This window comes from Talpa europaea, assembly GCF_964194135.1.
Source record: "Talpa europaea genome assembly, chromosome: 4".
In the NCBI taxonomy this organism is placed as follows: domain Eukaryota; kingdom Metazoa; phylum Chordata; class Mammalia; order Eulipotyphla; family Talpidae; genus Talpa; species Talpa europaea.
Window position 1 is genome coordinate 51905069 of NC_140070.1, and position 16837 is coordinate 51921905.

At 32.5% G+C, this 16837-nt stretch overlaps 1 protein-coding gene across 2 annotated transcripts in view; it reads left to right on the forward strand.

The window, feature by feature from the left end:
• The window catches only part of SLC25A36 (solute carrier family 25 member 36), a gene marked incomplete at both ends in the record, with an annotated part of 32329 nt that extends 18526 nt beyond the window's left edge, over positions 1–13803 (forward strand). The window contains 4 exons of one of the 2 annotated variants that reach the window (XM_084231890.1): positions 1124–1224; positions 8938–9004; positions 11454–11743; positions 13610–13803. In XM_084231890.1, the coding sequence (XP_084088016.1) occupies positions 1124–1224; positions 8938–9004; positions 11454–11743; positions 13610–13803 (652 nt within the window). The remainder of the gene's footprint in view (positions 1–1123; positions 1225–8937; positions 9005–11453; positions 11744–13609) is intronic. The other variant, XM_084231891.1, reaches the window with a different exon arrangement.
• Between the last annotated feature and the right edge of the window lie 3034 nt (positions 13804–16837).

Sequence of the window (16837 nt, forward strand, 5' to 3'; positions counted from 1 at the left end):
GCATCTCATATTTTTGTTCTCAAATTGTGAGTTAGTTGCTCTTTATTCACATATTACCAACATTGACTTTTATCCATATCTTTTAATACTAGCCAAGTAGATTAAACATGATTTTTACTTTTCAATTTTTGCTGTAGTCATTCTCTCTGTCTTACTGTTATTTGTATATCTTCTGTGAATTGCCTGTATTTCTCATTTTCTCATTAGAATGGCTTCTTTTTTCTTATTTCTAGGAATGTAGTTATTCCTCTGGCAGTTTAGCATCATTAAATATATCCTATTTTTTTTTCTTTCCATAAAATTGTTGCATTTTAAATTACATTCTTTCCTTTTTTCATGAGCACATCATAAAAAGCACAACAGTAAGATTCTTGTCTGTACTTATTTGCCCTTTACTGATCAGATAATCAAGATTATTGGGAATTGACAGGATGTTTGATAAAGCAAACAGGTAATTCAGTGCTGGAAAGCTAAATAATGAGGAGGTAATTGGGATACATGAAGTCATAGTTAATAAATTAATAGGGAAATTTTAGACTTAATGGAATGTTTATAAATACTAGTAAATATGATCTGATCTGATGGGACTGGTTTCTTTTGGAGTTGTCTTTTTAAGGATAGCATGAACTACTGTGTATAAGTTAAAATATACCGCAGTCTCAAATTGTTTTAATATATACTTTAATCAGTACAGTCATTTCTACCTTCCTCTTCGCACCAGTTTTAAGTATTCATACCATAAGCTAAGTGTATTTAATTTGACCTTGGCATTATACAAGCCTTCCAATCTTATTCATAGGCTTTCCAGCCATTAAAATCTGTTTCTAATACTTGGTTTCAGTCAGTTAGTTGCTGTTGAGGTGCTAGGGGTACTCTGTTTAAGATGCTAGCAACTTCACATTTGAGTTGTGGGTTTTTTTCCTTAATGAGTCAATGGATAGGGTACTTCAGTTTCTTTATGGGAAAAGAGTGTAAATTGACCTGATGTTATTACATGACTGTGGCTAAGACTTTGTGTTTTGAGTTTTCTTTACTCGATAATTATAAAGATCAATTTACATGTCATTCAAATCTTGTGAATTAAGCAACATGCTTATTGATAAAATTTAAATATTTATTTTAGAGCAATATATTTTGCTGCTTATTCAAACTGCAAGGAAAAGTTGAATGGTGTATTTGATGCTGATTCTACCCAGGTACACATGATTTCAGCTGCAATGGCAGGTATGAATATATAGTATTAAAAAAATAAAAAATTTTCCCAAAACCTAGAGACTTAATAGTGAATTATGATGAATTTACATTGAAAAATTAAGGTGATTAATGGGCTTTTCATTGATTAGCATCCTCAAACATGATTTTTACACTTAGTAGTATATAATAAATTTTATTAGAATGCATATGTAAAATCTGTTGTCAGTTGACTTTTTTATAAGTAAAAGTGTAAGTGATAACATGCAGGTATATACACTGTGTAGACCACTGAATATTGACTGATGACTTTTAACAGATTTAAGAATACAGTCTTATTTACACTATAAATAAGTTATGGAGCTATAATTTATTTTTCTCTCCTCAATTTCTGTTAGTGCCTTTTCCCTTTTTGCTGCATGTTTTGGCTTCTGTCTGAAATGTGCCAGCAGTTCTTGGTAAAGTATTCATTTTGTCCTGTGCTCAAATGCTGAAATTTTTGTGCGTGATGTGTTAACTGATAACTCAGTTACTGAAATACATGTATTTTGAAAAATATGTTTAGCATATCCACAAATCACACTAAATAGCAGTCAAAATTTAGGCACTGGCTATGTGTACATGCTTGCTATAGAAATGTTTTCCAAGAACTCTTCTATCATTGTTGATGAATATGTATGATTGTGAATTAAAATAGCTATCCCTCTACCTCTGATTTCATTCCCTTAAAGATGATAAACTGGAAAATTGGTTCTGGAATCATTTGCTGCCTTGCATGTTAGACAAAGCCATGACCTTTGGCTCTCCTTAGAAATTCTCAATGGTTTATTGAGATGTGTTGCATATTTAACCATACCTCACACTCCCAGATTATGCTATGACTTTATAAAGCAAATTATAGCTACTTTATCAACTGTTGATCAATTGAGTGTCAGTTATATACTTAATAATGAGTTTCTTAAAACTGTTAACCATTTTCTGTTTAGAAGTAAATTGGATCAATTTGAACCACATATTCAACAAAGTACAAGTTTGAAATAATTTCTGAAACATCAATAGCCATATGGTAAATCTAGCATATATATTACTTGAAAATTTTCAAGGCCTTTATATTTAGTAAATGTTGAATGACTCGTTGAAGTTTTAAGGGTAGGAGGTACAACTTCAAAGGTCAAGGTGGTGACGTATTCTTATTCACCAATGAGGAAAAATGTTGGGAAGCTAGCTAGGTGATTTAGATGAACCTCCTTTACTTTATCCTTAGAATGAGTAAGTAAGTTGGTTAACATAGATGTGGATTTTTAGAATTAGTTCTTTAATACTATAGAGATTATGTAGTTACAACTAGATTTATTTTTCAATGTACTTTTTACAGATGTTGAATACGGATAGATATGATTTTCCCTCTGCAAATTTGAGTGGGTATAAGGTAAAAGTTGGTGGACAATGACAAACTATATAACCACTTGTACTAGGTTCTTTATGAATGTATTTCTAGAATACCAGTGGTGTTTGATTTTGATTTTTAGCCCCCCAAAATTGTAAAGAAATGTTAATCATTTTTAAAAGAATTGAAATCAAGAAAGTAGGTGAGGGTTTTAAATTGAGGGTTATTGTTATATATTCAGTATTATTAATTTAGGATTTCAGAATATTTTAATTCCCATTGGAACTTTTTTATTAGACTGTCAGCAGAATTTATTACTATATTTGTATCACATTACAAAGAATTTCAGTGAAATTGTCATTTGCACTTTTTTCCTCAAATGTGTACAAATGTTAACTTTTTTATCTATACATTGATATTATTTCCAATTTAAGTTCCTTGAATTTTTGAAAATCGAACCCTTGTTTAGAGATTATTGTACTTTACACTTACAATTTGAAAAGACTTCTTCCATTTGTTGCAGTCACATTTTTCTGAGAACTGTGCTTTTAGAGCTTTGTTGGCACTATTCAAGAACATTAATATTTAGCTTTGCAGTTTTCATATATAACTCCTTGATTGGTAAAACTGCATGGGACTCTGTGCAGACTCATTAAGGTAGCTTTTTTGCCCCTTCATTCTTGAAATAATCTAGACCAGATTGTGCTGTTTTTCTTCAGATTCATTTGTGGAAGTCTTCTAAATATGAGTTGGGGGTCAAAGTGCTTAGAGGCAGTTATGTGAAAAATCATTTTTTTTAGACTGGCTATTCAAAAAAAAAATGCTAACCTTGTCACTTTAGTATTTAAAAATGCACTAAAATAGACCATCAAAGATTTTGCCTACAAGATTTTTTCACACCAATTGCACACATATTAATAATGCACCTGGTACATAATTTTTATTTCTAATAACCTCCGAATTCAGCTGTAGTTCACATTTTATCTATATAATAACTTAAGTGTTAATGACACTTTTTATCAAAAGGGCTGTTTATTTAAAGTGGGTCTTTTTTTTTTGTTTCAGTGTTTCAAGGGAGACTTTATAAATCTAAAGTTGAACTATAAATTTTACATTGAAAAATTTGTGTAGTTTTAAGGATATGCTTAATGAAACTAAGTATAGTTGACTCTGGTTTACCTACTTTTTACTTTTTCTCTACATCACCTTTGTCACACTAAGTGTTTCTTAGCAGTTGAGGATATTTGGTTTTTTGATAGTATTTGTGTTTTTGTTTAAATGAACTTGCATGTCCCTCTGTATACACTTAGACACAAATGTGTGTACAAAAAAATAGTATTACATTTCCTTTTTCTTTATACTAATTTGCAATTTTCAAAAGTTTTTATCTGGAATGTGTATACTTATGTATATAACATTACAGATTTTAAGGAAATGAATTTTTATTGGATTAGATATTCAAAGTAATTGCTCAGTTTTTAAAATATATTGTAATTATTTAGAATCTACTATAGACCTACTGGGTTTTATTTGCTTATTAGCACTCATTGTCATTTTTCAAGATATATTTTTCTATGTGACTCAGTTTACTATTAATGGTTACAATTTTACTCATATAATAGAAATTTTGTCTTAGAAATATAAAATATTTTTTAGAATATTTATTTGTCCATGGCCGTTCGTTCAGCCCAATGGCTGGTTTGATAGATGTTTTGTGTGTTTGTGTGTAAACATTCTTCCTGTTTTTTGTTTTGTAGAACACAAGAAATTAAGTAGAAAATAATCCAAAATATTCCATAAAAATGGATGTGCAATATTACTGGCAATAGTGCAAAAGGTGAAAGGTACTATTGTAGTGACATATACTTTATTTTATAAAAGTAATTATAGTTATAAAATGAAGTTACTTGAATAGGGTGTTTTTGGGGTAAAGATTTACTAAATAAGCTTATTATTAACTAGAACATTGGTATTTCAACTCTGATTGCCATAGATAATAATGGAAGAATAATGGGATATGATTATCCCCTCTAAATATTTTCTTAGATTACCCTTTGACAAGGTTAGCATTTTTTCTTTAAAGTAAATGGTCTTCTTTTAGGTAAGTATGTGGACTCTGAAACTGCTGCAGGTGGCAGAATTTTCAGTACTCGGTGCATTTTTTAAAAAAATTTAAGGCCCATTCTGATATTTCTTTTTCTTTTTTAACTTAAAATTTTCAAAAAAGTTAGATCTCACAGTAAATATTTCTCAAATCCTTCCAATGGGATTCATTTTGTACACATGTTTCTGATGAGGTCACTGCTTGTTGTTATGATACAGAAAAGCCTGTGTCTATTTTAGGCATTTACTGTACATTTCTCCCGAGAAAAGAGTGAGATCGTGTCATCTCATGCTCCCCATCCGCAGGTCACTTCCTGTAGAAATATGGACTAACTTAAACCTCGTGAGTACTGATCTGAGCATCTCTTGCAGCCTCTAGTATAAGAACACACCCTGGGAATTTATAATAGATATGGAATTAATAAAAGGCGGGAAATGAGCTCTTATTTCCTGAATTTGTGTGTGCATTGAGTATTTTATAAAACTTTAATTTTGATCCCTTCATAATATTCCTTCTAGAAGGAAGACTGGGGTAACTCTTCAGTCATTGTATAATAAAAGCCTGGGATTCCATTAGGCCATATAGCCCTGACCTCCAAAGAATTTGACAACAGTTTTTTATATACATAGTTGTAAATTATAACAGACCATCCTGTGACCTTTAGAAAAGAATAGTAGTGCTTTTTACTCAGCATAACATTTTAAAAATCTATTACAGTGCTTCCCATTATGTTAATACTTGACTTTCTGCTCTCCTGCAAAAACATTGATCTTAATGCCTTACCATTACTTTCCAAATAAATGCAGGATAATAATATACAGGATCTTAGATGTTTTAGTTTTAATTAGGTGTGTGGGAGTTTTGGGGGGTGGCTTAATACATTTCTCTTAGAAGGCTAGGTGAGCTTTGTTCTTTCAGAAGTTAATTGAAGTAAAAAGTTCTGAAAAATGCATTAATACAGGTATCACTCACTTAATGAAATGGACATTTTCAGCAAGTTTTCTTTAGACAAGATTTCTGTTAATGTTGTTTCTAATTGGTTTACATTTTCAAGTGGAGTCTTAGATGAAGTAAAACTTTAAAAATTGCATTTTAAAAGTGTTTGAAAACTTTCTAATAAAATACTAACCACACTAACAGTATGGTCACTTTGCTCTAACTGCCTGTGGGGCTATATTAATTCTTCTTGACCTACAAAAAGACCTTCATATACCTCTATGTCAGTTTTAATATTTAACTGGATGTTCAGAACATTAGAATGAGTTAGCATATTATCAAAATTCACAAAATTTAAATGCAACAATTAAAAGTAATAGGAAATTTCTAAATCTGAGGGATTTAGAATTCCCAATATCTTTGTCTCATAAGTATGTTAGTCTTAGAAGTAGTAGAAAGGTGTGTTTAGTTTTGGCTATTTGTCAACTTCAAGTTGCCTTATTCTATATAATTCTAAATCACAAATTTGTTTCTTCCCATTAGTTTCATTTCTTGAATTAATAGATTTCCAGATTTAATAAGCCTAATAATGTCTACTTAGTTTGAATATCTTTGCTTAAAAGAGAAATAGCATAAAACTCAGGAACTAATAGTTTTAACTGGTAAAGAACCAATAGCTAAAAACCCATGGATTGATTATGCCTTGATTATTTAACATAATGATTTGCTGGCAGTTAGATTAGCATCTTTATTAAGAGCTAGCTTTTTATTGGGAGACCAAAATAATTATAGTAAATGCAAGTTACTGATTATAGCACTTCTATAGCAATAAGTAAGAATGTTCTCTCACTTACCTAAATTTTAATGTGTCCTGTTCCATAGGTTAATTTATGTCTGGAAATGAATCTTAGTTAAGTGAGCAATACCTGTTTGCTTCCTGTTGTTATTTATTAATATGTATAAAGTATAATTTAGTTTATTGGTACTTTAAAAGTTTGTTCCTAGTAGCAGTTATAAATACTGTATTATATGTATGAAGTTTTTTTTCAGCCTCTAATTGAGGAATTTTGTGACTTGGAAAAGTATTAAGGTTGGGTACTAAGTTTATCTTTTTAGAAATAGAATTTTTATTTTAAAAGAAAACTTTGCTCACCTTTTAAATAAAAATGTAATAGATTGAATGAGAGTTTTACCTAGATAAGTTTTTTTAAGTTTTATATAAGGATTCCCAGTTTTAGGTTTTCAAAATACAATAAAACGCAAATATTTTTTCTCAAATTAAAATTTTCAGAGAATGATTAATAAAGAACCATTGTGAATAATGCAGAATAATTTGTTCATTTGTGCTGCTAAGTGACTTTTGACTACTAAACCCCTAATATTTCTGTACAGATATTTAGCTAATGCAAATAAGCTTAAAAATAAGACTCATTAGAGATATGACAAAAATACTGATATATGGTGCATACTTACTTTATAATTTGAATATCTTTAGTGTGATTTTCTTCATGTAGAAAAACCATATTTTAAAGAAGAAAAAATACATAACTTTATTCTCAATTATGCCATGTGTGCAAGAAAAATCTTTTCCAAACAAAATATCTAAACTGGTCTGATCGATTTGTATTTTTATTCTCTTTCCTTTAACCAAGAATATATACATGGAAAGAATCTTTTATTTAAAATGTTCCTGGTAACCTGCCCCAAACCTTAAATTTTTATTATTTTAATACTGACTGATGCTTACAAATTGTTGTTCCCATTTCAGTTTTAGATGTATGTGTATAGTGTTAAAAGCATTTAAGAGAAGTTGACTATGTAACCATTATAGAACTATTACAGGAGTTACCAAACCAGATTTTTATTCCATTTATCTTGTTTATAAACATAATTTGAGCATCTTTGTGAAACATCTGGCTATTTCTATAGTTTTAAAATAGTGGATTAAGGCAGTAAAATTTGAGTTAGCTAATTATCTGTCATCATAGAAGGGAAGGAACTGTGAAACTAAATTTTTATTTGTAAGCAGTTTAGTAAATAATTTTGCATTTGTAAATATACCCATACTAACTTTGAAAGCCAAGAAAGACTATGATTGCTTCTGCACTGTTAACTTTAAAAAAAAAAAAAAAAAAAAGATTCTTAAGTACACCAGAGCATTTTTTTGTTCCTGAAAGTCTTTAATAATAGTAAATGTGCTAATTACATTCCACTTTTCTAAAAACAATGTGCTTGACCTGCTAGTATTTGATAGAAAATAATAAAACAGTTGAGATCTTTACACATTTCTGCGTGTAACTTTTCACTGAATTTAAAGACCAGTTGAATAAACTTAGCTTAATGTAAGTAGTTCTATGAAGTTTGAAAGCTATGTTAAAACCATTTTTGGATAGATGAATCAGTCTTCCCAAGTTCCCATTAATAAGATTGCATTTGATATTTGCTATTTTTTCTTAACGCCAGAATGATAGCAAGTAAAAGATAGAACTACTGTAGTAGTAAAAGATAGGATTACTATAGTAGCCTAGAAATACACTGTTCCAGGGATCTTAATTTACTGCCTGGAGTGAGCCATCTTAGGTGACCACCCTTTTGCACTAATGGTGCATTACATTTGGTTTCAAAGTCAACTTAGAACTGCCTTGTTTTTTCAGTGTCTATAAAAATGAGAGGGAAGTTCCAATTTGTAATTTTTTGAACTTTCGAGTTTTTGTATGTGTTTAAATGAATAAAAACCAGATCTGTCCTATAAATTATAACAAATATTTTCTATGTGATACTGTTATTTTAACAATAGTAGCAAGTGTATATTTATGTAAAGTATTCATAAGGCCAAATAATTCTTTCTGATACACAATCAGTTTATGGTCAGATATGAGTAAATGCTGATATTTATAAAGAATCCATTTTGAATATAGTGATTTGTGATGATGATTGGACCCCCAAGTAGCTGTTTAAGTTTGCATGCTCAAAAGTCCAAAGTACATAAAATTTCTAATTTTGTCCTTAGAAATGGGTTTTTGAATTCAGCTTAGAAAGTCAGGGTACCCCAGAAGATATTCTGAATATATACATCTATCTATTTATATAAGTAGATTTTGTCTTAAAAAATTCATTTAGTTATGGTCAGAATTTGAGAATGTAGATTGAAAATAAAATATAAATGTTCATGGTCATGAATTTGCAAAGTAAAAGTATAAAGCATACATCAATTAATAGCTTAAATATTATATGCATTTTCTTTAATGTAACTTAAACCTTAAAGTTAATAGTGTTTTCTTAATTTTTACTTGAGTTCATTTTAAACGTGTTTGTTTAGGTTTTACTGCAATCACAGCAACCAATCCCATTTGGCTTATAAAGACTCGGTTACAACTTGATGCAAGGTATGTTGATTCATTAAAATAAAGTTGTTTCCAACTAATTTTATTTTATAAATTTCTATCAGTGAAATTCAGTGCCAGGTGTCTTAAGTCTTCTTACACTTGCTACTGAATTTGGGTTTTTTTTTGTTTTGTTTTTGAAACTTGAGTCTGCCATTAGAAGCAAAAATGACATGATTATTGGCAGAAAAGAAGGTGCATTATGTGAAGTATGTGTGTGTTTAAAGAAGAAAAAGAAAAAGGAATATTAACAGCACAAGAAATGATACTTTCACTACATAGGTGATTATAATCAGCCTCCCAACAGTGCAGTAGCCCACATAATCAACTTATATAGAGTGAATCTTTGAGAATCATTGGTCAAATTAGGTAACCTTATGGAAAGAGAATTCTCGCATGGGATTTACCTCATATTTGTAAACTTGCCTCTCATCACTTTATGGTAGCAATATTCATTCACTAAATCTCTAATGAACGGACACTGCTAGGTATTATAGATGTACTAGCAGAGTGGGTACTAACTTTAAATGGAACAGGAAAGGATTTTTTTTTTTTTTTTGAAGATTTATTTATTTATTTATTTATTTATACAAGCACTGGGTACAGTCAGAGGCGTGGGAGGGTGAGAGAATTCGCCAGAGCGGAGAGTAGAACAGACGGAGTGACGAAGTACACTGCTGAGGGTAGCAGCAGGCGGCAGGAGAGGTCTGCGTGCCATGTGGGACCCTTGCCTGGCGAGCTAGGGATCGAACCGGCGCTGCCGAGGCTGCGGGCAGCTTCGCAACCCAGCGTTCAACCGCTGAGCCACCGGGGAGGCCCAAGGAATTTTTTTTTTATTAGCCCACTTGAAGCAGAGACACAGTCAGTCCAGGCTTTGTAAGTCCTAAGTTTAGGGCCTTTAGCATGTTTTGGGAACTGAGAGAGGCCACAGCAGTGCAGTTTAAGAGTCTTGCCACCTCCACCTGTTGACCTTTAGAGTGGAGAATGGTGAAAAGGTAAAGAAATAATCCCATCTGATGTATCATAATAGCTTAATACTTTGCATTTGTTTTAGGGTTTTTTAAAAAGATTCATTTTATGCATATAAGAACTGCGGTGTGGGCAGAGGTGTGGCGGGTGAGAGGAGTCACCAGAGACAGGGAGTAGAACAGGCAGATCTTCTGAAATACACTGCTGAGGGGAGCCACAGGCAAGACAAGAGAGGCCTGCTGCGCCATGTGGCTTAGCTCCTTGGCCAGCCAAGGATTGAACTTGTGCTGCAGTGGCTGCCTGTAGCTTGGTAAAGCTGTGTCTTTAACCCCTGCAAGATCCTACTGGGGGGAAGATAGTGTAAGATATAAATATTTTTCCAAATTCAAAATGATATGTGTAAATAAATATATGTGTGTGCGTGTGTGTATGTCTAAAGTAGCACTGAAGAATGTTTCTGGGCACAGCACTCAATAAATGCTTAATAACCGTTGAGGTCCTCATTCAGTATTCACTAGGAAGATACTGAGTTGAAACATATGGATATTGCCTTCAGAGGATCATAGGAGGGCCTCCCCGGTGGCGCAGCGGTTGAGTGCTGGGTTGCGAAGCTGCCCGCGGCCTCTGCGGCGCCAGTTCGATCCCCGGCTGCTCCCCGGCCACCGGAGGAGGGTCCCACATGGCGCGCAGACCTCTCCTGCCGCCCGCTGCTCCCCTCAGCAGTGTACTTCGGTCCTTCTGCCTGCTCTGCTCCCCGCTCTGGCTCTGGTGAATTCTCTCACCCTCCCGCGCTTCTGACTGTACCTGGTGCATGTATAAACAAACAAAACAAACAAACAAACAAATAAATAAATAAAACATGCCTCTATAAAAAAAAAATTAAAAAAAAAAAAAAGAGGATCATAGGAAATTAAATTCACCCCATCATAGTTTGGGAGAAACCAAGTGGGGTGGGAAGAATTCCTCAGGTGCATGAAATTAGATTACTCCTACTGCTTGGTTTGTGACATACTATCATCATTGGTGTCTCATTCATTCTTTTTATATGTTATTAAATGCAAAGGAAATTCAGTTTAAAACTCGATTTAATATGAAGGGTTTTTTGTGTTTTGCTTTTGTCTTGAGCTACATGGCAGTGTATTTGGACTAAAGAATTTTATTAATTATCCCTACAATACAAACTCAATGAAGATGTAAAATTGAAGAGTCAATGTAGTATATTTTGTATCCAGTAAACTACAAAGTATTTACATGTTACCCATCTAATGACAAATTTGGAACAAAAGAACAGGAAATCTAAAATGAATATTTTAAAATTCTGAATTTTAAATGAATTAGAGGGTCATTTAAATGAACTTCATGAATTAGAGGGTCATTTTTTATTGCAATATTATTTTTACTGTATTTTATTTGCCTTATTTAAAATCCTGTACTGCTTTGTTTATGTTAATTTAATAAGACTTTTCCTGTTTCTCCTTTTTAGGAACCGTGGGGAAAAGCGAATGGGAGCTTTTGAATGTGTTGGTAGAGTGTATCAGACAGATGGACTTAGAGGATTTTATAGGGGCATGTCTGCTTCATATGCTGGCATATCAGAGACTGTTATCCATTTTGTTATTTATGAAAGTATTAAGCAAAAACTACTGGAATATAAAACTGCTTCAACAATGGAAAGTGATGAAGAGTCTGTAAAGGAAGCATCAGATTTTGTGGGAATGATGCTAGCTGCTGCCACCTCAAAAACCTGTGCCACGACTATAGCATATCCACATGGTAAGGGGACCTTAGTTTATTAGAGTAATGGGCTATTAATTCAGAATTTTTTTCCCCACCCCAACCAATAACTTAGTTGTTAGAGCATTTATAAATAACTGAGTTCCAGTTAACAAAATTCTGTGCTTGGGAGTCCATCATAATGGGATTAAATCTGTATGAGTGCTATAAGGCTGTTTTAATAGATCAGTACATGCTATATTAGGTTGGTGACAATTTATCATGAGCTATAAATATTCAGATTTCAATTCAGGAGTTAGTCAAAGTCTAGGTATCCATCCTTTGGGCAGGTTACTATTTTTTTAAAAAAATATGGCTGTAGATATAACACTAGCTATGTTACATAGTTTATTGCTAATCTACATAAAATATCCTGTAAATTACTTCTCTGTTTAAAGCTAATTTTATGCTAGAACATTTAACCATGTTTGTCCTCTTTCTTAAGTGAGAAACAAATTTAAGTAATTTGTTCAAAGTCACATAGCATACTCGGTGGTGGAGCCCTGATTTGAAATGAAATCTGTAATGCCCAAAACCAACCCTTTTGCTACTATTTCATGTCAACAAATAAATATGAGTAGACAATTCATCTGTCTTTGAATTTTGCAATATCAGCCTGTTTTAGTCATGGTCAAGGAAAGCACTTAAGAAATTATCTGTAATACACAGAATTTTTTATTTTTTCTTTCATCTTTCTTTATATGTAGTCTTCGATTGTTGGTATATTTTATTAAAACAAGGCTAAGAAATGAGTATTTGCTCTAAAATTTAATTTATGAGTTTTACCAACTCTTTAATGAAAGTTTCACTAACTCTAGCCAAGTTGAACTGTGAATTTACCTCTTTTCTAACCTTAAAAGAAGTCAGAAGAGGGCAGTATCAGCAACATGGTTTGGGTTCTTATGGGAGGACCAGGATGGCCACCTGCTTAGTGAGAAATAAAGTTTTGGAGAGTTTTAAGTATCATGTCTATTCAAGTGAAATGTTATTAAGAGAAGAGGTAAAGTGTTTATTAAGCAAGATATTTGGAGTAGAATGTTTATAAACAACACAGATTTTTAAGACAGGAAACAAGATTTCAAATATTTATATTCATTGTGACAATGACTGTAGGCCATTTTCATCAGGTATATTATGTTGAAATTTTTGAAAAATGGAAATGGTAAGAACAAAGGAATAGTATGAAGTAAAGTTTTTGCCCTAGCCTCTGTCCTCAACTGATTAAAACTGTACTTTCATTAGCCCCAATTTCCTCATTTTTTCAAGAATTAAAAAATGGATCAGCAACAATCTTTAAGGATCTTAATTAAGATCTCTTTCAGCTTTTAAATTTTTTTGCTTACTTGCTTCCCAAATGGGGCTTTAGCTGGTAGCTAGTATTTTAAACATTTCAGGTTTATTGACATGAAATTTCATGTTGGTATGTGCATTGTGGATAAATTAGTGATTCTATTTTCTCATTGTACTATATACACTTGAAAAAGTCTTTTCTGCTTATTTTCTCACTGTATCATTTTGTATTCATTTGTGATATCACCTCCATTTCGTTTCCTACTCCACCTTTTTTTATTACATCTGTTCTTTTTATTTCTGTCTTGTATGTAACTGAAACTTTTGTTTCTTTCCATCTTACAACATTCAGGAACCTATGAAATTTTATAATTGGTATCCATGATTTTATTTGGCTGTCTTACATGTTTGGTGTTACTCTAATGTGACTGGTTTCAATATGTGACACAAAAGTCATTCCTTATTTATGTTACGCTTATGCTTGCAGACTCATTAGTGGGATGTGCTCAGGCTTTGGAGGGTTATAAAGGTACAACTAATGTTTAAGTAAAATGACTTTATTTTTTTCCTAAACAGAAGTTGTAAGAACAAGACTACGTGAAGAAGGCACAAAATACAGATCTTTATTTCAGACACTATCTTTGGTTGTTCAAGAAGAAGGTTATGGGTCTCTTTACCGTGGTCTAACAACTCATCTGGTGAGACAAATTCCAAACACAGCCATTATGATGGCCACCTATGAATTGGTGGTCTACCTACTTAATGGATAGCAACATCTGGCTGCCGTACTACAGAAAGGGAAGACCAAAAGATTACAGTGGACCATGGAATAGTGAAACCAGCATGGTGGACAGAAGGAAAATAGTTTGGGAACATGTAACTATGCCTAAGTGGAAGTTTGGTTGTAGGAATAAATCATACCACATTACTCAGTCTTTTTAGTAATGTGGGGAAAAAAACTTGACTGTCTCCAAGGAAATGCCTTTAGAAGCACTCCTTCCTCAAAATTGCCATTTTCTCTACCATGTCCACAGGACACAGTTGCATTTTGTTGATTTGTGGCAGTCAGAGTATAGTGTTTATTTCATGAGCACTTTTCCATACTTCTAAACAAAACCATCCCTGATTGCTTACTATGTTGTAACTATCCAAAGATAGTATTGACAGTTACACATTTCTACCTTCTCGCTTTTGTTTAATTCCTACAAATTGCAAAATAACAACAATAATAGTGAAAGGTTCAGTATTATTTTCACATTTTCTTGAAAGAATCAGGCACAATATTTTAAAAGTAATTATTTGGCATTAGTGTCTTTGACAACCAATGAAATTCTCTGTAACATTCTTACGTATTTTTAGCTTTAAAATATTTTGGTTTCCACTGCAGACAAGTACTTAGTGTTAAACATAACGTGGACATTTACATTAGTATCACATCAAATTCAAATGGTAATAGTTTGGGACAAAATGGACCAGTAAAATGTTGATTCGAGACCATTTCAGTGACTTGTGCATGTATTCACATATTTACTGACTTTATGATACATGACTCAGCCCAAACGTCTTTTCAGTGATTTATTAGTTATAAACTTGAATTCTCACCTGTCATACCTAGGTTATTATTTTCTTAAGTGGAAAAAATTGACCACTTTCTGAACATTTCTCTTTTTGCTTTCATATCAAAAAGATGAACTTTTGAATTATTTCCAAAGATCTGTATAGATTGCCTTTATTTTCTAGAGGAAATGGTAATTTTCAGTTTGGTCTTTACACATTTTTTTAAGATGTATTAGAAATATCTGGAGCAGTTATAAACTTTGTAGAAGAGGGGCCCTAAGCTATCTGAACAGGTTGTGATCCTCATCGACTTAGGGCTTTATAAATGAATAAATTGCCTTTGACAAGAAATTTATTCTGTCCTAATTTCTTGAATGGTAGATCATAGGTTGACGTTGATTCAGATAAGTGTGCTAACAGGAGATCACTTTTACAATACGCTGTTGAGTTAAACTGCACCTTTTAATACTTTCAATGTATTATATGTATGGCCCTCATGAAGACGTTTGCTGTAATTCTGTTAAGAGACTTTTCCTTATGAATGTTGCTATACTGGTATATAAAACCTCTATAATTAAACTCCAGTGTGGTACTCATTTTGTATACATGAACTGCATCTTTTGTGCAGTGGCTTTATCTTAATGACTCTTAGTGAATGCACTTTGTGGCCTTTTTTTAGGGGGAGGGAAGGGTGAGAGTAGGAGAGAATTTCATGTTAAGAACTAAAAAAAAAATTGGTCATGTATTAGGCAGAAACAGTGTTCATGACATCTTTCTAGGCTTTAGGTATGTTTTGGAGATCTTCAATATAAATGTTTCACGTGTTCTGTGTATACTGTCATGCCCCTAACATAGAAAATTGTGGAGTGTCATTTGGAAGCTTTCCTTATTGTCACCAATGAAACAGAGTCCTTTAAATTCTTCCGCCTTCTTAACTTCCTTGTAATCAACAGTAACTGGATGTTTTTGAGGTGCTTTGATTGGAATTAAATATATTCCAATCTGTTTGGAGACCAAAGGCAAATACAGTTCATTACCTTTGGGATTATTCAAACCCTCTGTGGTGAATTTCAGCTTTGACATTTATTTTGAGGAACATGCCAAAAAAAAAAACCAGTAACGGGTTTTTAATTTAAATCTGTAGAGAAAGTCTCAAATCTATAGTGTTTACCTTTTCAGGTGCCACTTACACTGCCTAATACAGTGCCATTTGCCTTGTGATGATCTGTAAACACGAGTTGTATTGAATGAAGGACAGAGATTCTCCCTAATCCTAATGATCTCAGTGCCCCACATTGATTAAGAATGATTTGAAAACCAGCAGCTAAGGAACATCTTATGTTTAGTTGTCACAAATTTCTAACAAGTGTCCTTCAAGGATGAACATGTATTCTGTTCCTGTATGTTAATTTTAGCAAGTAAAATTTCTGTTGACCTTTAGTGCATTAAATTCAGCTTTTAAAAGTATGTACTGGAAGGAAAAAGATCTTAGGATCCTAGATTTTGTTTCTTTGTGCAACAACTAGAAAGGAACAAGTTGCTTTTTCCCCTCAAAGCAGTCTGTGATAGTTTACTTCAAGTGCGATATCAATAATTAAAACAACAACAAACTATATGTAAAAGTTGTATATAAAGTTTCTCTCTGAAATATTTCTTTGGAGTTTTTTTTCAATTGACAGATATTTTCAAAGAAAAACATACTCAAAGCATTACTCTTTAAAAAAATTTTTTTTAATCTGCTTTCTGTCAGGTAACTTTTTATTTCTAAAGTAAAGGTGGTCACTTTTCAGATGGTTGTGTGCTTTTATTAGAAAATTTTCTCAGAAAATGAAAGTGAACTTATTCAGGTTAAAGCAGTACATATTGAAAGCGCGTGTGGTCATGGAGTAGCAGATAGCACTCTGGGACCTACAGCTCTGAGAAACAGTTTCCTTCATTTCAAAGTCCAAATTGTGATTTACCAACCCTCTGATTCTGGGGTACCATGCAGTGCTTTTAAATCTAGAGGAAAAAATTATCACCAAAGCTTTGTCTTAGTTTTCACCATGTATGTAACTTTGTGGAACCAACCTTACTAGATCTGGGGGCCATAATAATTGATTTGTAACTTTGAAACCAAGATAGAATATCATTAGGTTATTTAATCCAGCCTTTTATCTATTAAAACATAATGCCCATTGTGTGTAGCTTTATTATATTAGGACCAGCAGACTTTGCATGGTTAAAAAACAATGAGTGTTTACTCTT